Genomic DNA, 22,548 nt, shown 5'->3' on the forward strand with positions numbered 1-22,548 from the left:
TATGTAGGCTGCAGGGGCTTACTCTAGGGGGTGACATCAGCTCATTAGTGGACAATGTCTGTCAGGTGGATATCTTTGTTCAAGTGACTAGTTATCTTCATATGACTACCTACTGTCCCTGTGGGCTAGTTGTCCTGGTGACCTAGGTAGCAAGCTGAAGCTGTGGTGTGTGTGTGTAGAAATCAGAAGAGGCGTATGATCCCTTGGAATAAAAAGTCCAGTCCTCTGTAAGAGAAGCCTAAGCCATCTCTCTAAGCCTTGTATTAGCAATTTTTAATTTATGGCATTAAATTTCTCTCTAAGACCTTTGTGAATGTTAAAGAGCATAGACCTTACCTTTGTCATTGCTAGTCTTTTAGGTCATTACCACTGACACTCTCTTGTGACTCTATCTTCCCGTAAGTGCTGGGAAAGTGGTGAAAGGCAAACATTATTTTGTTGAAGATACCCGTTTTTTTTTCTTTTAGAACCTTAAGGATTTATTTTGTTTAAAAAGTAACTTACTCAAAGGGAATTGGGGGTGAAGGAGGATGTGCATGCATAGGGCTTGGGAAGGCTGGAGACCTGGGTTTTATTTTCTTCAAGGTTCATTGTTGAACACAATGTAGAGAAGACGAGCAGGGGTACAAATGGCAGCTTAGTTTCCCAGCTCTTAAGTGGCTTATAGATCCGTTATGGCCCTCAAAACAATCATTTATATCCACAGTCCCTTGAAGTGGTGAAGTAGCAAACACTACTGTAATACACTGACTCAACATCTCTGGGGCCTCCGGTTCTAATCTCTGAAATCTACAATTCCTTTATAAGGATTCCTTGCAGGTGTGCGAAGATCATCCTGTAGCGTCCGACATGCCTCAAATCCAATCATATGTGTCCTTATAAAGGACAGTCAGAAGAGATTTGGAGAAACAGAAGACGAAGTGAAAGCAACAGGACTGAAGTGATATGAACCCAACCAACCATCTGCAGGAGGAAGCAGGGACAGACTCTATAGGACAGCCTCCCAAGTACTGGCCCAGTGACAACTGGATTTTGGCTCTATAAAACTGACATTGAACTTCTGGCCTGCAGAAGTACACACCGGTAAATGTATGTGTATTAAGCCATCAGGTTTGTTGTAATGTGTTATGGCAGTCCTGAAAACACAGTAGAACAAACTATGCACTAAGGGCCAGGTTTGTAGGTAGCTCTGTGACAGGGCTGGCTGATCAGTTGGGAAAATGAGAGCCTTGATCCTTCTCCTCAGGAGGTATAACAGAAGCTGTGGGAGGCTGTCAGCCAATTAAATTTCAGTTATCCACCATTCTTTAGCTTTTTCTAGTTTTGATTAGAAATCATTTTATCAGAGAGGTAACTACACCACAAAAGTACCAAATTGCTTCAGGAATGAAATGTCTTTGCAATTTTATAAGAAAGCTAATGGCTTTGAAATAGACAGTAAAGATATGTGTTAAAATAATCAATTTTGTCAAAAAATCATCTGGTAAAGCAATTGGTTCTGTTGGTTAGGTAATTCATGGGGAGAAAATGGACTTTCTGAATGCTATTTTAAAAGCTATTGCTTACTGAAAGCATCTCCATGTGTACTCCATTTGCATTCTTTAATAGTTTTATAGCCCTTCCATAAATTTTCATTTTACATCTGAAGAAACAGCATCAATGGTGTTGAAGAACTTTTCCAAGACACAGGGTAAGAAGTTTCACATCCCACCATGCCTCACGAGTTACTTTTTGGTCTTTTAGAGCCTTATCAAGACAGTTATTGGTGGGATATCCAACTTGGTAGTTTCTGGGTACAACATATGTGGTGCAGAAAAGACCAGTGGCATTCATGGCTTCATGTGTAACCTATTTCATTTTGATGATTTTGTGACACAGACCGCAAGATGAGTGAAAGATATCCAGACTCTAAAATCAGGCAATTGTCTCCTCAATTTTTAAAGTTGAACATTTTCACAACTTTACTCATTCATTCTAATTTATTGCCCTAAAATATGACATATTTATTTGGGTTAATGCAGAATTATGATTAGGATGGCTTTCTGGAGAAGCACAAAAATCACTGCTCAAAACCTAAGGAAGTTGGAGCTTCACTGAGCTTTGAGTAGAGGCAGACTATAGCTGAACCTCACAAGGAAGGGACAGGTATAAAGGCACAAGTGAGAACCCAATTGGTGTCTTAAGTCATTAGTGAATGACTTAAGAGATCACAGCTGCTAGCAGGAAGTTCATAATTAGCAACTGTAGGGTCACGTTATAAAAGGAAGGACAGGATAACTAACTCTATGCACTAAGTCATTTAGCAGCTACAACTCCCATGAGTTCCAGGATAGCCAGGGATACACAGAGAAACCCTGTCTCAAAAAAAAAAAAAAAACAAAAACAAAAAAGTTATCCATGCTTTACCCAATTACAAAGAAATTTTGTGATTTGAAACCACTGAGATCTTAAGCAGAAAGTTTCAAACTCAGAATTACTGTTAAATTGACTAAAAATCCAATGTTGGGGATGTTGCTGTACATCTGTAATTAAAACATTAGTGACAGGGTGTATGTGTGTGTGTGTTTCAGGAAGCTATATAGGGCGTGTGAGCTGTAGGTCAGCCTAAACTATATAGTGAGACCTTGTCTTACAAAGAAAACCCTGATACCTGGAATTTTTCTTGAAAATTCTTATTTTGCAGATCAGAACTGGAATCCAATCATCTTATCCCCACATGATACCAGTGACTTCGGTGCACAATTCTAAGTCTAGGGACCACACCTTTAAGCATAATGGTATAGGTTGTAAAGAACACAAGACTGTCTTTGAAAATGTTTTCTCAAAACATAAAGCGCATGAAACTAAGGCATTACATTATTGTATCTGAAGGACAGTATGAACGTGTTCACATGCAGTGTTGTCCAAAACACTTCTATGACAAAAACCTTCCCCTTTCTGTGCTGTCCAATTTGGACTCTACCATCAGGTGCATAGCTGAAGTGTGGTGAATGCAACTGAAGGTGTGCAATTTTCATTAACTGAGATGGTCACATAACTAGTCCATACTGATGCTTCATGAGTCAAACCATGGGTTTATTTGGGAGGGTGACCTCTCTACTGCTAAGAAGTTAAGGATTGGGTACAGACATAAGAAAGCTCAGGTACATCTGAAAGTCTTCGTTGGCTTCGGAGATGAGGTTGTCACAACCTACAGAGGAAGAAACTCATAAGGAGAATTCAGTGTGATCGTCCCCAGCCCCTGCTAATGACAGTGGGAGCAAAGGCCTAAGGCTTTGGTCTCTCGGGAGAATGCCGCTGCCACAGGGCCATCTGTGTCCGGATATTACTGAGGTGATAGAATGCTTATTTTCGGACAGGATTTCCAGAACCCATGGAAGGCTTAGAGGTAGGAGGAGGTAAGGGCCCAGGCCCTTTCTGGCCACTGGCTGGCGGCACAGGCCCTTTCTTTTTTGGGATTAAAATCTTGTTCTTGCTCTTGAACACTTTGCTGGGGTCCAGCTTGTTCACAAAGTTGTCGGACTCTTCTGTGAGTAGGCTTGTGTTGTAGGTGATGGGTTTGTACATACTGAACCATTGCTGTAAGGCACAAATAGAGTCACAGTTGGAAGGAGAAATGGGAGAGAGCAGGCGACACAGTACAGACATTACAAATTAACCATCACTAACCCACATTTTTTTCAGTGTCAACTGGTAAAGTACATGGGATTATTTCAAAATTGAAAACTCTATAAAATGTAAAACATTTTTGGTCCAGTACATTTCAGTGATGCAATATTCAATTCATACACATTTTTATGAAAAACTGCCTTGAAAATTTATGAGCACTTGAACAGTAAGTGGTGAGGGATGCCATCAACCCTTAGTCAAGCACATAAGGTGCTTTTTAAGGCCTCCAAAATAAATGTATTATGAGAACTAAGAAGCCAAGTATACTTATTGGTGCCTTAGAACTAGTGAGGCTGCCAAGGACACTGTCCTGCTTGCCATCAATGCACATGGTGCCCATTATGGGTATTGCAACAGAGGTCAGTGCAGAACTTTCCTATGGGAAGCTGTGTGTTGGTACTCTAGACCTGCAGTGATTTTTTTTTTTTTAAATAAATACAGCTATTGGGGAAAGGGGCTGCCACATTTTTTGCCATTGTTTGATCAAAACCAGTTCACATCACATTACATGGAAGCTGTAATTATGAAAATCTGTGAGAACAATGAGGCCAGCTAGTATAGATACAGTGGAAGTTTTTGCTGACTAAGTGCTATAAGAAATCACTGTGATTTTTCATTAAACCACACCAGTTCGTTCTGGTTGAAAGTTCTGGCCAGCACTTGGCGTTTTCAAGGCAGGTTCTATAAACCTGGCATCTCTGAAATGATGCCCATATCTGTAACATATAGGAGAAGAAGACAGCTCTATGGGTACTCTGCAATGGAGCACTAAGGCAAAACCAAGAGTGCAGAATTGCTACATCTGTGTTAGTAAAAATATAAAAAGAAACATGCTACCCATGCCTCACATGGACTGAGTATCTCAGTGACATACAAACTACACTGACAACTATACTGGGCCATGGGGATGCCATACCTGGAGCAGAGGAAAATTGGAGACTTGTCAATCTTTCTAAGTGTGTGTACTGTCAATCCAAAAATGACTGACTAGGCCCAAACCCTCAGTAACATTTTAATTAAAAACAACACTCCAGTTGATCCTGATTACTTAATTAGATCTAAATCATGTGAGGCTATCAGCCAACGCTGGAGTTACTTAGTCCTGCTTATTGAAAATATTGGTTCTACCCCTTGATCTATTTAAAGCAGATGGGGAATTCGGAAGGTAACCATTTCCACAGAATACTCTTGGTACATATCAGATTCTGAGATGGCAGGATTCTCTCCTTACCTTGGCCTGTGGGCTAATGCCATAGCTGGTAAAGGCATACTGCCACTGGGGCAGGCCCAGGTGGGTGATGAGCAGGCGGTAATAGGCGGTAAAGGTATCTGTGAGAAAGTGCCAGTATAATGCTCTGTCCAGGAACCATATCTCAGTGTCATGAGCTAATCCTAAAACAGCACAAGAAGTTACAGACAGCTTAATGCACTTTCCCTTTTAAATACAATGTCAATATACACTGATAGTTAAGAGAGACTTCATAGTAGAGAGGGTTGAAGACACAACACTTCCCTCTTAGGTTTCTAGTCCTGCTCTGTTCTAGCTGCTTTCACCTGTTTATTTGATACTCATAGATCAGCTTGTGGATATACCTGATTGCTTTGGCCCTGTGGCAGCTCATTAAGGCTATCTTAGCAGATTCTTCTGTTCTATGTGGACTGAGCACCCCATCTTCTCTTTTGATGGAAAGAAACCTTGAATGGATCAGTCTTTTAAAAAGAGGTCTCTTAATAAAAAGTGTTATGGAAACAAAACAAAACCAAAAACCAAGGTAAAAGAGTCTATACCAGTGGCTCTCAACCTTCCTACTGCCACAACCCTTTATTACAGTTCCTCAGGTTGTGGTGACCTCCAGCCATAAAATTATTTTTGTTGCTACTTCTTAACTGTAATTCTGCTACTGTTGTGAATAGTAATATAAATATTTGTGTTTTCTGATGTTCTTAGATGACCCCAGTGAATGGGTTATCCAACCACCAAAGGGGTTGCAACTCACAGGTTTATATCACTTCACCCCTACAATCCTGCTTGTATGATAGGCTATCCTAGGTCAGCTGACCCAGGCACTATTATGCCAGTTCCTATCTTAAGCCTGTTTATGAATTACCTGTAGCCTATTGTGGATCATCAGCTTTCTAGATAACTCTAACATTTTCCCCATTCTCTTCCTTTCCAAAACTACCAGCCCATTCTCATTTGTATGCTGCCATTCTATTAATTGTTCTGAGGTTGAGTGTATCTCAGGGAGCTTTTCATTCAGTGACGGCTGACAGGCAAGTTCAGGGAAGAACACATCTATACTGTAGGATCATACTTTGGAAATGATCTTTACCAGGTTTCCCATTTTTGTAGACGAGGCAAACTTTCCCATTCCCATTGCATGAATCCAGCTCAAATATTGCACTGCGGCAGTCAAAGTGAGGCTTCTCTAGCTGGTGGTCTTCATTTCCTGTAAACCCAGAAATCAACAGTAATGTTCAAACTCAGCACTACTCATATACCTTTACAAAGATGGAAAAACTGTGGAGAATTCTATCTTCTGAATGCTCTGGGTCTCTTTCACTGATGGATGAGGCCTTCTTATCACCAATAGAAACTGACAGACAATCTGGTGGAAGATGGCATAAGGAAAGATCACTGAACTTCCTGAGAAGGGAGCCATATAAAGGCAGAGCACTGTGAGTGTTAGGATGCTGATGGGAGTGTCGTCCTTTTCCTAGGTCACTGTATAAGAAGAGAACATCAAGTACACCTTATTCTTAATTTCTGCACAGTAGTCCCATGTGGGAAGCCTAGTCAGGTGGTATAACTGATCCATTGCTTCTAGTGGCTGCTTCACGGTCGATGGGAGTGGATGAATCATGACTTGTTCCACCTCCATTCATATATATTTACCTTATCACCCTCTGATGATAGTACCAAAATGTGTGTCACTTCTGGATTTGTTCTTATTATTTTCCCCTATTAAAAACTATTGTACTGCCTGGGAATCTTTTATTGGATACCAGAAATTGTTAACCTTGTACTACTGAGTGCTAAATGTTTTCTATAAATAGTCTTGAGCTTTGAAACAGTCAAATTACTGGGATACAAATACTTTGGCCTTACTTTTAATAATTTCTCAGGCAGAAGCTGGGTCTGGTGGTATGTGGGGCAAATGGACCATGCCACCAGACAGAAGAGCTGGTAAGGTTGAAGCAGGTTCAAAAACCCCTGGGAATCTCAGACTTGAGAACGGCAGGTGTGGAATAAGCTCCAGGCCAGGCTATACCTTTCCTGGAACACGTATCCACGACACCCCATGAGAAGACCATGACAACCAGGAATGTAGCATAAAAATCTGGAGTTCTCTATGCTAATTAAGTATCTAGATGGGCCCAGAGTGTTTGAATGGTCTTCCAAGTCTGCATTATCAGTCTTCAGTTCCGCCCTAAAGGTTCTTTTATTCCATCAATACAAGCACACCATTTTCTTTTTTTGGGAGGGGGGAGTTAGGAATGTATATTTTGTTTTTTGTTTTTTTTAATTAGGTATTTATTTCATTTACATTTCCAATGCTATCCCAAAAGTCCCCCAAACGCTCCCCAACCCACTCCACAACCCACCCACTCCTACTTCTTGGCCCTGGTGTTCCCCTGTACTGAGGCATATAAAGTTTGCACGACCAATGGGCCTCTTTCCAATGATGGCCGACTAGGCCATCTTCTGATACATATGCAGCTAGAGACATGAGCTCCGGGGGGTACTGGTTAGTTCATACTGTTCCACCTATAGGGTTGCAGATCCCTTTAGCTCCTTGGGTACCTTCTCTAGCTCCTCCATTGGGGGCCCTGTGATCCACCCAATAGCTGACTGTGAGCATCCACTTATGTGTTTGCTAGGCCCAGGCATAGTCTCACAAGAGACAGCTATATCTGGGTCCTTTCAGCAAAATCTTGCTAGTGTATGCAATGGTGTCAGCATTTGGAAGCTGATTATGGGATGGCTCCCTGGATATGGCAGTTTCTAGATGGTCCATCCTTTTGTCTCAGCTCCAAACTTTGTCTCTGTAACTCCTTCCATGGGTGTTTTGTTCCCAATTCTAAGAAGGGGCAAAGTGTCTACACTTTGGTCTTCGTTCTTCTTGAGTTTCCTGTGTTTTGCAAATTGTATCTTATATCTTGAGTATTCTAAGTTTCTGGACTAATATCCACTTATCAGTGAGTACATATTGTGTGAATTCTTTTGTGATTGTGTTACCTCACTCAGAATGATGCCCTCCAGGTCCATCCATTTGCCTAGGAATTTCATAAATTCATTCTTTTTAATAGCTGAGTAGTACTCCATTGTGTAAATGTACCACATTTTCTGTATCCATTCCTCTGTTGAGGGGCATCTGGGTTCTTTCCAGCTTTTGGCTATTATAAATAAGGCTGCTATGAACATAGTGGAGCATGTGTTCTTCTTACCGGTTGGAACATCTTCTGGATATATGCCCAGGAGAGGTATTGCTGGATCCTCTGGTAGTACTATGTCCAATTTTCTGAGGAACCGCCAGACTGATTTCCAGAGTGGTTGTACAAGCTTGCAATCCCACGAGGAGTGTTCCTCTTTTTCCACATCCTCCCCAGCATCTGCTGTCATCTGAGTTTTTGAACTTACATTCTGACTGGTGTGAGGTGAAATCTCAGGGTTGTTTTGATTTGCATTGCCCTGATGATTAAGGATGTTGAACATTTTTTCAGGTGCTTCTCAGCCATTCGGTATTCCTCAGGTGAAAATTCTTTGTTTAGCTCAGAGGCCCATTTTTTTTAATGGGGTTATTTGATTTTCTGGAGTCCACCTTCTTGAGTTCTTTATATATATTGGATATTAGTCCCCTATCTGATTTAGGATAGGTAAAGATCCTTTCCCAATCTGTTGGTGGCCTTTTTGTCGAATTGACGGTGTCTTTTGCCTTGTAGAAGCTTTGCAATTTTATGAGGTCCAATTTGTCGATTCTTGATCTTACAGCACAAGCCATTGCTGTTCTATTCAGGAATTTTCCCCCTGTGCCCATATATTCGAGGCTTTCCCCTACTTTCTCCTCTATAAGTTTCAGTGTCTCTGGTTTTATGTGGAGTTCCTTAATCCACTTAGATTTGACCTTAGTACAAGGAGATAGGAATGGATCGATTCCCATTCTTCTACATGATAACCACCAGTTGTGCCAGCTTCATTTGTTGAAAATGCTGTCTTTTTTCCACTGGATGGTTTTTGCTCCCTTGTCAAAGATCAAGTGACCATAGGTGTGTGGGATGATTTCTGGGTCTTCAATTCTATTCCAATGGTCAACTTGTCTGTCACTATACCAGTACCATGCAATTTTTATCACAATTGCTCTGTAGTACAGCTTTAGGTCAGGCATGGTGATTCCACTGGAGGTTTTTTTTAATCCTTGAGCAGAGTTTTTGCTATCCTAGGTTTTTTGTTATTCCAGATGAATTTGCAAATTGCCCTTTCTAATTCGTTGAAGAATTGAGCTGGGATTTTGATGGGGATTGCATTGAATCTGTAGATTGCTTTTGCCAAGATAGCCATTTTTACTATATTGATCCTGCCAATCCATGAGCATGGGAGATCTTTCCATCTTCTGAGATCTTCATTAATTTCTTTCTTCAGAGACTTGAAGTTCTTATCATACAGATCTTTCACTTCCTTAGAGTCATGCCAAAGTATTTTATATTATTTGTGACTATTGAGAAGGGTGTTGTTTCCCTAATTTCTTTCTCAGCCTGTTTATCCTTTGTGTACAGAAAGGCCATTGACTTGTTTGAGTTAATTTTATATCCAGCTACATCACTGAAGCTGTTTATCAGGTTTAGGAGTTCTCTGGTGGAATTTTTAGGGTCACTTATATATACTATCATATCATCTGCAAAAAGTGATATTTTGTCTTCTTCCTTGCCAATTTCTATCCCCTTGATCTCCTTTTGTTGTCTAATTGCTCTGGCTAGGACTTCAAGTACAATGTTGAATAGGTAGGGAGAAAGTGGGCAGCATTGTCTAGTCCCTAATTTTAGTGGGATTTCTTCCAGCTTCTCACCATTTACTTTGATGTTGGCTACTGGTTTGCTGTAGATTGCTTTTATCATGTTTAGGTATGGGCCTTGAATTCCTGAACTTTCCAAGACTTATGATTAATGGGTGTTGGATTTTGTCAAATGCTTTCTCAGCATCTAACGAGATGATCATGTGGTTTTTGTCTTTGAGTTTGTTTATATAATGGATTACGTTGATGGATTTCCGTATATTGAACCATCCCTGCATCCCTGTAATGAATCCTACTTGGTCAGGATGGATGATTGTTTTGATGTGTTCTTGGATTCGGTTAGCAAGAACTTTATTGAAGACTTTTGCATCAATATTCATAAGGGAAATTGGTCTGAAGTCCTCTGTCTTTGTTGGGTCTTTCTGTGGTTTAGGTATCAGAGTAATTGTGCCTTCATAGAATGAGTTGGGTAGAGTACCTTCTGCTTCTATTTTGTGGAATAGTTTGTGAAGAACTGGGATTACATCTTTGGTACCTGGTATCTGTCTAGAAATTTGTCCATTTCATACAGGTTTTCCAGTTTTGTTGAGTATAGGCTTTTGTAGAAGGATTATATGGTGTTTTGGATTTCTTCAGGATCTGTTGTTATGTCTCCCTTTTCATTTCTGATTTTGGTAATTAGGATGCTTTCCTTGTTCCCTCTAGGGAGTCTGGCTAAGGGTTTATCTATCTTGTTGATTTTCTCAAAGAACCAGCTCCTCATTTGGTTGATTCGTCGAATAGTTCTTGTTTCCATTTGGTTGATTTCGCCCCTGAGTTTGATTATTTCCTGCTGTCTACTCCTGTTGGGTGGATTTGCTTCCTTTTGTTCTAGAGCTTTTAGGTGTGTTGTCAAGCTCCTAGTGTGTGCTCTCTCTAGTTTCTTTTTGGAGGCACCTATGAGTTTTCCTCTTAGAAATGCTTTCATAGTGTCCCATAAATTTGGGTATGGTGTGGCTTCATTTTCATTAAACTCTAAAAAGTCCTTAATTTCTTTCTTTATTCCTTCCTTAACCAAGGTATCATTGAGAAGAGTGTTGTTCAGTTGACATGAATGTTGGCTTTCTATTATTTATTTTGTTATTGAAGATCAGCCTTAGTCCATGGTGATCTGATAGGATGCATGGGACAATTTCAATATTTTTGTATGTGTTGAGGCTTGTTTTGTGACCAATTATATGGTCAATTTTGGAGAAGGTACCATGAGGTGGTGAGAAGAAGGTATATCCTTTTCTTTTAGGATAAAATGTTCTGTAGATATCTGTTAAATCCATTTGATCCATAACTTCTGTTAGTTTCACTGTGTCCCTGTTTAGTTTCTGTTTCCATGATCTGTCCATTGGTGAAAGTGGTCTGTTGAAGTCACCCACTATTATTGTGTGAGGTGCAATGTGTGCTTTGAGCTTTACTAAATTTTTTTTTACTGAATGTGGCTGCCCTTGTATTTGCAGCATAGATATTCAGGATTTAGAGTTTCTCTTGCAAGATTTTATCTTTGATGAGTATGAAGTGTCCCTCCTTGTCTTTTTTGATGACTTTGGGTTGGAAGTCGGTTTTATTAGATATTAGAATGGCTACTGCAGCTTGTTTCTTCAGACCATTTGCTTGGAAAATTGTTTTCCAGCCTTTCATTCTGAGGTAGTGTCTATCTTTTTCCCTGAGATGGGTTTCCTGTAAACAGCAAAATGTTGGGTCTTGTTTGTGTAGCCAGTCTGTTAGTCTATGTCTTTTTATTGGTGAATTGAGTCCATTGATATTAACATATATCAAGGAAAAGTAATTGTTGCTTCCTATTATTTTTATTGTTAAAGTTGGCATTCTGTTCTTGTGGCTGTCTTTTTTTAGGTTTGTTGAAGGATTACTTTCTTGCTTTTTCTAGGACGTGGTTTCCATCTTTGTATTGTTTTTTTTTCCTGTCATTATCCTTTGAAGGGCTGGATTCGTGGAAAGATAATGTGTGAATTTGGTTTTGTCGTGGAATACTTTGGTTTCTCCATCTAAGGTAATTGAAAATTTGGCTGGGTATAGTAGCCTGGGCTGCCATTTGTGTTCTCTTAGTGTCTGTATAACATCTGTCCAGGCTCTTCTGGCTTTCATAGTCTCTGGTGAAAAATCTGGTGTAATTCTGATAGGCTTGCCTTCATATGTTACATGACCTTTTTCACTTACTGCTTTTAATATTCTATCTTTATTTAGTGCATTTGTTGTTCTGATTATTATGTGTCAGGAGGAATTTCTTTTCTGGTCCAGTCTATTTGGAGTTCTGTAGGCTTCTTGTATGTTCATGGGCATCTCTTTCTTTAGGTTTGGAATGTTTTCTTCTATAATGTTGTTGAAGATATTTGCTGGCCCTTTGAGTTGAAAATCTTCATTCTCATCTACTCCTATTATCCGTAGGTTTGGTTTTCTCATTGTGTCCTGGATTTCCTGGATATTTTGAGTTAGGATCTTTTTGCATTTTCCATTTTCTTTGATTGTTGTGCCGATGTTCTCTATGGAATCTTCTGCACTTGAGATTCTCTCTTCCATCTCTTGCATTCTGTTGAGTCAGTTGTTATAGTTGTCTCTGGTTAGAGCTTGTTCCTCTCGTGATTCTGTTATTCTCTACCAGCAGACCTGGGAGACTAGCTCTCTCTTGAGTTTCAGTGGTCAGAGCACTCTCTGCAGGCAGGCTCACCATTTTCAAGTCTGTATTTGAACACTCTGGGGAGGCCCTGAGAGTGTTCAGCCAATGAGCTTTCTGAAAAAGGTAGTTAATCCCTGGTTCGCCCTGAGTAAGATGTCTGCATTCACATCTGCCATAAATAGCAGTTTGGACAAGCAAAGACCATCTCCATTAAATATCACTGCAAGGTGGGGATGGGGAGGGCTTCACTGTAAAAAGCTGAACCCAAATCTCTTGCTGGTTCTTTTTCAGGAAAACACAGGCTAGGACCCCTATCACAGACTGCATTTTGCCTCTTCAGAGTGGCTTGTGGAAGGCACTCCAGCACCCCAGAGTCAAAGAAGTCAAAATATTGGTATTTGCAGATGATCTGATAGTATATACAAGTATCCCTGAAAATTCCACTGGGAAAGTCCTACAGTGGATAAACAGCAAAGTAGCTGGATACAAAATTTACTAAAACACTTAGTAGCTCTCCTATGTATAAAAGACAAATGGAGCAAGGAAGAAATCAGGGAAACAACACCGTTCACAATAGCCTCAAATAATATAAAGTGTCTTGGGGTAACTGTAACCAAGCAATAGAAAGACTTGTATGATAGTAACTTTAAGTCTTTGAAAAAAAGAAATTAAAGAAGATTGAAAGATCTCTTCATATAGATAGGTAGAATTAACATAGTAAAAAATGGGCCTTATACCAAAAGCAATGTACAAATTCAGTGCAATTCCCACTGAAATTCCAACACAATTCCTTACAGACCTCGAGAGGACAACCCTCAACTTTATAAGGAAAATCAAGCCAAGCCAAGCCAAACCAAAACCAAACTTCCCAGGATAGCTAAAATGACCCTGAACAATGAAAGAACTGCCTAAAGTATCATCATCCCTGATTTCAAGTTGTACTATAGAGCAATAGTTAAAAAAAACTGCATGATATTGGCATAGAGACATGTTAATCAATGGAATTGAATTGTAGACCCAGAGGTAAAATCATACACCTATAAACATCAGTTAGGTTTTTTTTTTTTGCTTTGTTTTGTTTTTGTTTTTTTGAGACAGGGTTTCTCTCTGTAGCCCTGGCTGTCCTGGAACTCACTCTGTAGACCAGGCTGGCCTCACACTCAGAAATCTACCTGCCTCTGCCTCCCAAGTGCTGGGATAAAAGGGATGTGCCACCACTGCCCAGCTGGTGTTTTTAAAGGAATTATTTATTTTATGTATATGAGTACATTGCAGCTGTCTTTAGACATACCAGAAGAGGGCATCAGATCCTATTATAGATGGTTGTGAGCCACAATGTGGTTGCTGGGAATAGAACTCAGGACCTCTGGAAGAGCAGTCAATGCCCTTAACCACTCAGCCATCTCTCCAGCCCAAGGTGGGTTTTTTGGTTTTGTTTTTAATTAACAAAAGAAAACAAACAAACAAACAAAAAACAAAACAAAAAATCCAGAAAGAATTTCCAATAAATGGTGCTGGTCAAACTGGATGTCTGTATGTAGAAGAATGGAAATACAGCCATATTTATCACCCTGCATAAAACTCAGGTTCAAGTGGATCAAAGAACTTAGCATAAAACCAGACATACTGAACCTGATAGAAGAGAAAGTAAGGAACTGCCTCAAACAAATTAGCATAGGAGACAAACTTTCTGAACAGAACACCATAGCACAGGTACTAAAATCAACAATGAATAAATGGGATCTCATGAAACCAAAAAGCATTTGTAAGGCAAAAGACACCATCAATCAGACAGAGCCAAGAGCCAGCCTATGAAATGGGAAAAGATTTTTACCAACCCTGCATCTGACAGAAGTCTAAATTTATAAAACATATAAAGGACTTACAAAATTAGATATCAAAAAATCAGATAATACAATTAAAATTGGGATACAGACATGACCCTGGAATTTCCTTCATGAAATGTTCTTTTGTTTTCTCTTCTGCTTCTATCTAACTTCCTATGGATGAGAAGGATTAGTTTAATGGAGCATAGAGTTAATGATACAGCATATTCCTATAATTTTCAGTAGTATAAAATGAGACAGGAGGGTAATTTCTAATCCAAAGCGAGGCTTTACCTTCTTGAGTATCGTCCTCTAGGTCTGCCAGAGTTGGTGCATTCGGAAGTGAGTACACAGAAGACTGGATGAGCTGAGTCAGTTTTGAAATGCCGTTAATCACCATGCTTCCCAGTGGAATAATGTGGTCTATAAATGACAAAGTAATAGCTTAGACCATGGCGACCAAAGTGGTTTTGCTTGAATACCCAATAAGCCCACTAAGAGTGGCTTCATGGCCGAGGAGCTGGATAGAAGGTGCACAGAGGAACATCACTCATTATATACCTCAAACCACTAGCCTTTCATGTAAACAGAGGAACTGGGTGCTAAAGATGATGGAACAGTTCCAGCTCTGCTTATTATGGTGCTATTGAAGAAAAGATATTAAAAGGATATTCAAAGGGCTAGAAAATTCAGAGTTAGTAACTGAAGAGTAAATAACTTAAAACTTATTATCACTCTTTTCCCTTCTATTAGCCAGAACTATAGTTTCTAATAAAATAATGGTTTTGCTTATGTAATAGACACTTTCTATCTTTATTATAAGCCTTCATGATGGAAAATATCTCCCCTTCTGTTAATCACTTTCCCTTACTTGACAGAAAGTACTTCTTGTGTGATGGGTCTGGTCTTTTGTGAATATGGTCTAACTAAGGAACAGGACACACATGTTGCCTTATATTATATAGAATACTGCTGATATAGGATGCCAGATAAAGGGTGACACACAAATACTTAGAAATCTAAAAGGGATAGAATGAGTGAAGGCATTTAGACCTTGGAATATTAGGAAAGATCACTAAAGTAAATATCAAAGGTTACCTCTGCTCCCTTTAAAAACATTACTCTTTAATTAATGCATATGTGCACCTAAATGTCTGCTATGTGTGTTGGTGCTCTTAGAAGCTAGAAAAGTCACTGGATCCCCTGGAGTTGCCTAGGTGATGGGGGAACCAAACTCCTCTGGAATTGCAGGAAATGCTGATACCACACAGCCATCTCTTTAACTCCATTTCCCTTTCCGTCACTGCATTAAGCCATTTAGAAATGGGGATAAAGAGACCAGGATGGACAAATTAAGTAACAGAAGATATTACAGCCATGAACAAGGTTTTTAGGCTACTCAATAGAATGATTTTCATAAAAACTAATATCAGATATTCATCAATAAACTCTGACTAGGTACAGGAGACTAACAGGAAGTTCTAGAAATTATCAAAAAAGGCAACTTAGATGTGCTAGCAGGAGGCAGATCCATGGAAGGGAGAGGTCTGCTGTGTAACCTTTCTGTGCAACAGAAATCATTCCTCCTTATGTGGGATGTGGCTGGAGGTGAAAGAGATAAACAACTCCTGAGGTCAGGCCTGGTAGGTCTGTGCGAGCCAGAACATGCTGGGCTCCAGAGGCTAGCTCAGGACTTCCTAGCCTATCAACTTTTTGAAGAGTTCTCATATGCGTGTGTAGTGCCACCTCTCATGTTCACACACTGTCTGAATCCTTGGCATGTAACAAGCTGACAAGCTGGGTCTCTGCAACTGCAATGCAAATGTTTAGGCATAGAACAGACACATGGCTTAGATAAAAGCCCACAACTAAGTTGTTTGGAGACATAGGGCCAGGTGTAAAGAAAGAAGCTCTAGTTTGAGGATTAGAGCCTTAAAGTTGCACAATGGTGAGAATGAGGTTGAGCTTGGAAGAGTTGGTCAGCTGTTTCAGGAAAGCTAAGAGGTAGTGTTTGCTGGCCCCAAGGAGGAGTTCGAGTTCTCAGATGCTTCATGTTTGAATTACCTCCTCTAACCACTCCAACAGGAAACTGTTCTCCAGCATCAAGGAGGCTGACTTACCATCTAGCTTCACACTCCAGGTCATGTGAAAACCATTGGTCATCAAGTAGAAGTTTCTCACATCCTCAGGCATCACACAATTGTTTTTCTAGAACCACAAATTGCTTGGTGTTAGGTCAGGGCTTAGAGAGAAAATGAAGGCTATTATCTCAGAGGCTTGCCAAAGGGGTTATGGCCCACAGTTTGAGAACCTCTGCCCTAATGGATTCCAACAAAAAAAAAATTAAAAAATCATGACATAAGCAAACTATCAAAATTAGAAGAAAATAATTTTAAGAAAAGAAACATGATCACTTTTACTGGTCTACAGATGCGCCCAGATTAGTCAGGCATAAATCAGAGTGTGTGCATCAGTGTTTCTAGACAGGACTGACTGAGACAGGAGACCCATCCTACAAGTCAAGGGCAGTATGCCATGTAATGAGCTCCTATAAGTGAGAAAGGAGAAAGACCACTAGCACAGGAAGTTCTTTTTTTCTATTTCCTGGTCACCATGCTATAAGCTGCTCTGTTTGCTATACCTTCCCTGCCATGATTCATTTAGACCTCCCAAACTATAAGACTAACTTAATTTTTTTTTCCCATCTCAAACTAAAATAAAACCATAGGGATCCTAACATCAGATTTCTTTGGAAGCCATACAGATGAGATAAGAATGGTATATGCTCAGGGTTCTGAAAAATGGAAAGGAAAGGAAAGAAGCAAGCAAGCAGGCAACCAAAAATACTGCACAGAGTCAAGATAGCTTTTAAACATTAAGAATTATTAAATCTGCTCTTCCGGTCTGACCAGCACCAGAGTAGCTAGGGCGCAGGGTCGGCTGACACTCGCCAGCTACCCACAACACCCGCCACAGGATCTTAAGACTTCTGGTGAGTGGAACACAGCTTCTGCTCCAATCCAATTGCGCGCGAGACCTGAGACTGCATTAGTTAGGGAAGCAGAAAACCAGCCTGAGTAGGGCCACAAGCCTCTTCCGGCCTGACCAGCAACGGGGTAGCTAGGGCTCAGGGTCGGCTGACACCCGCCAGCTACCCACGAACCCCGCCACAGGATTTTGAGACTGCTAGTGAGTGGAACACAGCTTCTGCTCCAGTACAATCACGCGGGACCTGAGACTGCTTTGGTTGGGGAGGCAGAAAACTGGCCTGAGTAGGGCCACAAGCCTCTTCCGGTCTGACCAGCACCGGGGTAGCTAGGGCGCAGGATCGGCTGACACCCGCCAGCTACCCACGACACCTTCAAAGAAGATCTAATCCCAGTTCTTCACAAACTATTCCACAAAATAGAATCAGAAGGTACTCTACCCAACTCATTCTATGAAGCCACAATTACTCTGATACCTAAACCACATAAAGACCCAACAAAGATAGAGAACTTCAGACCAATTTCCCTTATGAATATTGATGCAAAAATCCTCAATAAAGTTCTCGCTAACCGAATTCAAGAACACATCAAAACAATCATCCATCCTGACCAAGTAGGATTCATCCCAGGGATGCAAGGATGGTTCAATATACGAAAATCCATCAATGTAATCCATTATATAAACAAACTCAAAGACAAAAACCACATGATCATCTCGTTAGATGCGGAAAAAGCATTTGACAAAATCCAACACCCATTCATGATAAAAGTCTTGGAAAGATCAGGAATTCAAGGCCCATACCTAACCATGATAAAAGCAATATACAGCAAACCAGTAGCCAACATCAAAGTAAATGGTGAGAAGCTGGAAGAAATCCCACTAAAATCAGGGACTAGACAAGGCTGCCCACTCTCTCCCTACCTATTCAACATTGTACTTGAAGTCCTAGCCAGAGCAATTAGACAACAAAAGGAGATCAAGGGGATACAAATCGGAAAAGAAGAAGTCAAAATATCGCTTTTTGCAGATGATATGATAGTATACATAAGTGACCCTAAAAATTCCACCAGAGAACTACTAAGCCTGATAAATAGCTTCGGTGAAGTAGCTGGATATAAAATTAACTCAAGCAAGTCAATGGCCTTTCTGTACACAAAGGATAAACAGGCAGAGAAGGAAATTAGGGAAACAACACCCTTCTCAATAGTCACAAACAATATAAAATACCTTGGCGTGACTCTAACTAAGGAAGTGAAAGATCTGTATGACAAGAACTTCAAGTCCCTGAAGAAAGAAATTAAAGAAGATCTCAGAAGATGGAAAGACCTCCCATGCTCATGGATTGGCAGGATCAACATTGTAAAAATGGCTATCTTACCAAAAGCAATCTACAGATTCAATGCAATCCCCATCAAAATTCCAATTCAATTCTTCAACGAATTAGAAAGGGCAATCTGCAAATTCATCTGGAATAACAAAAAACCTAGGATAGCAAAAACTCTTCTCAAGGATAAAAGAACCTCTGGTGGAATCACCATGCCTGACCTAAAGCTGTACTACAGAGCAATTGTGATAAAAACTGCATGGTACTGGTATAACGACAGACAAGTAGACCAATGGAACAGAATTGAAGACCCTGAGATCAACCCACATACCTATGGTCACTTGATCTTTGACAAGGGAGCAAAAACCATCCAGTGGAAAAAAGACAGCATTTTCAACAAATGGTGCTGGCACAACTGGCGGTTATCATGTAGAAGAATGGGAATCGATCCATTCCTATCTCCTTGTACTAAGGTCAAATCTAAGTGGATTAAGGAACTCCACATAAAACCAGAGACACTGAAACTTATAGAGGAGAAAGTAGGGAAAAGCCTCGAAGATATGGGTACAGGGGAAAAATTCCTGAATAGAACAGCAAAGGCTTGTGCTGTAAGATCGAGAATAGACAAATTGGACCGCATAAAGTTGCAAAGCTTCTGCAAGGCAAAAGACACCGTCAATAAGACAAAAAGACCACCAACAGATTGGGAAAGGATCTTTACCTATCCTAAATCAGATAGGGGACTAATATCCAATATATATAAAGAACTCAAGAAGGTGGACTCCAGAAAATCAAATAACCCCGTTAAAAAATGGGGCTCAGAACTGAACAAAGAATTCTCACCTGAGGAATACCGAATGGCAGAGAAGCACCTGAAAAAATGTTCAACATCCTTAATCATCAGGGAAATGCAACTCAAAAAATCCCTGAGATTCCACCTCACACCAGTCAGAATGGCTAAAATAAAAAATTCAGGTGACAGCAGATGCTGGCGAGGATGTGGAGAAAGAGGAACACTCCTTCATTGTTGGTGGGATTCCATCACTGGAAAGAGAGGCCCATTGGACTTGCCAACTTTATATGCCCCAGTACAGGGGAATGCCAGGGCCAAGGGGTGGGGGTGGGTGGGGAGGGACTGGGGGGGGGAGTGTATTGGGGACTTTTTGGATGGCATTGGAAATGTAACTGAGGAAAATACCTAATTAAAAAAAAAGAATTATTAAATCTGTGAGACTAGGCGGGGGCCTAGCTAACACATAAGTGGATGCTCACAGTCAGCTATTGGATGGATCACAGGGCCCCCAATGGAGGAGCTAGAGAAAGTATCCCAGGAGCTAAAGAGATCTGCAACCCTGTAGGTGGAACAACAATATGAACTAACCAGTACCCCGGAGCTCTTGTCTCTAGCTGCATATGTATCGAAAGATGGCCTAGTCGGCCATCACTGGAAAGAGAGGCCCATTGGTTGTGCAAACTTTATATGCCCCAGTACAGGGGAACGCCAGGGCCAAAAAGTGGGAGTGGGTGGGTAGGGGAGTCGGGGGGAGGGTATGGGGAACTTTTGGGATAGCATTGGAAATGTAACTGAGGAAAATACCTAATTAAAAAAAAAAAAGAATTATTAAATCTGTGAGACTAGGCGGGGGCCTAGCTAACACATAAGTGGATGCTCACAGTCAGCTATTGGATGGATCACAGGGCCCCCAATGGAGGAGCTAGAGAAAGTATCCCAGGAGCTAAAGAGATCTGCAACCCTGTAGGTGGAACAACAATATGAACTAACCAGTACCCCGGAGCTCTTGTCTCTAGCTGCATATGTATCGAAAGATGGCCTAGTCGGCCATCACTGGAAAGAGAGGCCCATTGGTTGTGCAAACTTTATATGCCCCCAGTACAGGGGAACGCCAGGGCCAAAAAGTGGGAGTGGGTGGGTAGGGGAGTGGGGGGAGGGTATGGGGAACTTTTGGGATAGCATTGGAAATGTAATTGAGGAAAATACGTAATAAAAAATATTAAAAAAAAAGAATTATTAAACCTAAGACAAGTAGAACCTGAGGGACTCATCACTACAAGACTACAAAAAATGCTGTGTACTAGAAGTGAAAGGAGGATGCGATAGTTGTATTGACAACTCATAATACAGAAGACTTGAGAAGAGAATCTCAATGAGGGCTGTGTGGATTATACTACCTATGAGCACAGCTACAGGGGACTATCTTGATTGCTTATGATAACTGATGTGCCTACTGTGAATAGCACCATTTCCTAGGCAGGGGATCTTGGAGTGTGTAAGTCTGGACAGGGAACTGAGCACAACTCCGCATGCACACATTTCTTTCTCTCTGGTCTTGACAGAGGAGATGATTACATGCTTCAAGTTTTGGCTTTGGCTTCCATGCAATGAGAAATGTTAACTAAAATAAACCATTTCTCTAAGTTGTTTTAGTCAGGGTATTCTACCAGAGCAGTAGAATAGAAACTAGGAGAATTAACAACCACTTTCATGAAATCACATAGAAGTTACAGAAAAACAAACCAAAACCAAAAACCAAAACCAACTCCCCCAAACCAATCAAATACCACCACCACAAAAATCCAAGCAGAGCAGAAACACAAGAGAGAGAGAATGAATGAGAGTAAATTATCATGAAGAGTAGATAATTGAGCTATAGAATGGGCAACAGGAGAAGATAAAAAGTCACAGGCTCTAGAAAATTGGCAGGAAAAAAATTAACAAAATGGTAATCATGTCTTTGTCAGCAATAACGTTAAATATAAAGGATTAGGGTTCCCTAACTAAAAGATACAGATTGGTTGAATGGAGAGCAAACAAACCAAAACATGAACCCAAAACCCAATGATATGCTGCTAGAAACTCACTTCACTAGACAGATCACAGAATCTGAGAGTGCAAGGATAGAAGGTTTGTGTGCTATGGTTTGGGTCTTGGCTGTCTCCCACAGGCTTATGGGTTAGAGACTTTGGGAAGTGGTGGACCTTTTATAAGGTGGGACCTAGTTGGAAGTCTTAGATCAGTGGGAACATGTCCTTAAGGGGGACAGTGGATTCGAGCCTCTACCTTTCTGCTCTCTGACTCCCAGGTGCTAGGAAAGAAACAGCTTTCTTCACTACATACTCCAGCAATAGTATACCACCTTACAAAGTCCCAAAAGCAAATACCAAGAAACTACAGCTTGAAATCTCTAAAACTATGAGTCAAAATAAACATTTTGTCTTTCCAAATGATTTCTCTCAGGTATTATTATAGTAATGGAAAACAGATCACCATAACATGCAGAAACAAATCAAAAGTGAGTAGACGTAGCTACACTTGTATCAGGTAAAATAGACTTTAAGTCAGAAACCATAAAAAGAGATGGTGATTATATAAATGAAACTGGGCCAACTAAACAGGAGGAAGTAATAATTATAAATGTATATGTATAATATATATGACAAAGTATTTAATAAAGACATTTAATCTAACAAAGGAAAAGACTCTCAACCAACAGCAGTCAGGTACTGTTTTATCAATAGATAACTTTTAATGGTGAACAAGTCAATCATATAAATCAACAGAAACCAGACCTTATAGACATAATATACATTTACAGTCTATTTCAACCCAAAGCTGCAGAAACCACCCTTCTTACTATCACATGAAATACTCTATATGAAAAGTATGATAAGCTATAAAGCACATCTCATGAAATTCAAAGAAAATTCTGACTACAATGGAATAAAAGTAGAAATCAGTAGGAGGAACTTAAAATGTATCAGCTAAACAACATTCTTTTCAGGGAACAATGATTCAATGAAGAAGTCTAAAAGAAATGCAGACACTTCTTAAAACAAGGATAAAGTAAAAATTTAAACATGCTAATAACCAAGCTTACAAGGTATAACAAAAGCAGTACTAAGAGAGAAGGTTATACAAGTCAGTGCCCCCCCCCCAACCCAAAAAGAGCAAAAACTCAAATATATACCCTAATATTACAGCCAAGAAACTAGAAAGTCAAGCACAAACAAGAAATGCTTGGAGGAAATTTATACAAATCAAAAATT

At 40.2% G+C, this 22,548-nt stretch overlaps 1 protein-coding gene across 1 annotated transcript in view; it reads right to left on the bottom strand.

The window, feature by feature from the left end:
* Positions 1-3,048: 3,048 nt before the first annotated feature.
* Tpgs2 (tubulin polyglutamylase complex subunit 2) overlaps positions 3,049-22,548 on the bottom strand; it is a 39,214-nt gene continuing 19,714 nt past the window's right edge. The window contains exons 3-7 of the mRNA XM_021150475.3: positions 16,292-16,379; positions 14,466-14,594; positions 6,003-6,119; positions 4,901-5,061; positions 3,049-3,579 (exon numbers count right to left, since the gene is read on the bottom strand). Of these exons, the coding sequence (XP_021006134.1) occupies positions 3,346-3,579; positions 4,901-5,061; positions 6,003-6,119; positions 14,466-14,594; positions 16,292-16,379 (729 nt within the window). The 3' untranslated portion in view covers positions 3,049-3,345. The remainder of the gene's footprint in view (positions 3,580-4,900; positions 5,062-6,002; positions 6,120-14,465; positions 14,595-16,291; positions 16,380-22,548) is intronic.

Source organism: Mus caroli, unplaced genomic scaffold (assembly GCF_978045245.1).
Source record: "Mus caroli unplaced genomic scaffold, Mus_caroli_1 scaffold_19, whole genome shotgun sequence".
Lineage (NCBI taxonomy): Eukaryota > Metazoa > Chordata > Mammalia > Rodentia > Muridae > Mus > Mus caroli.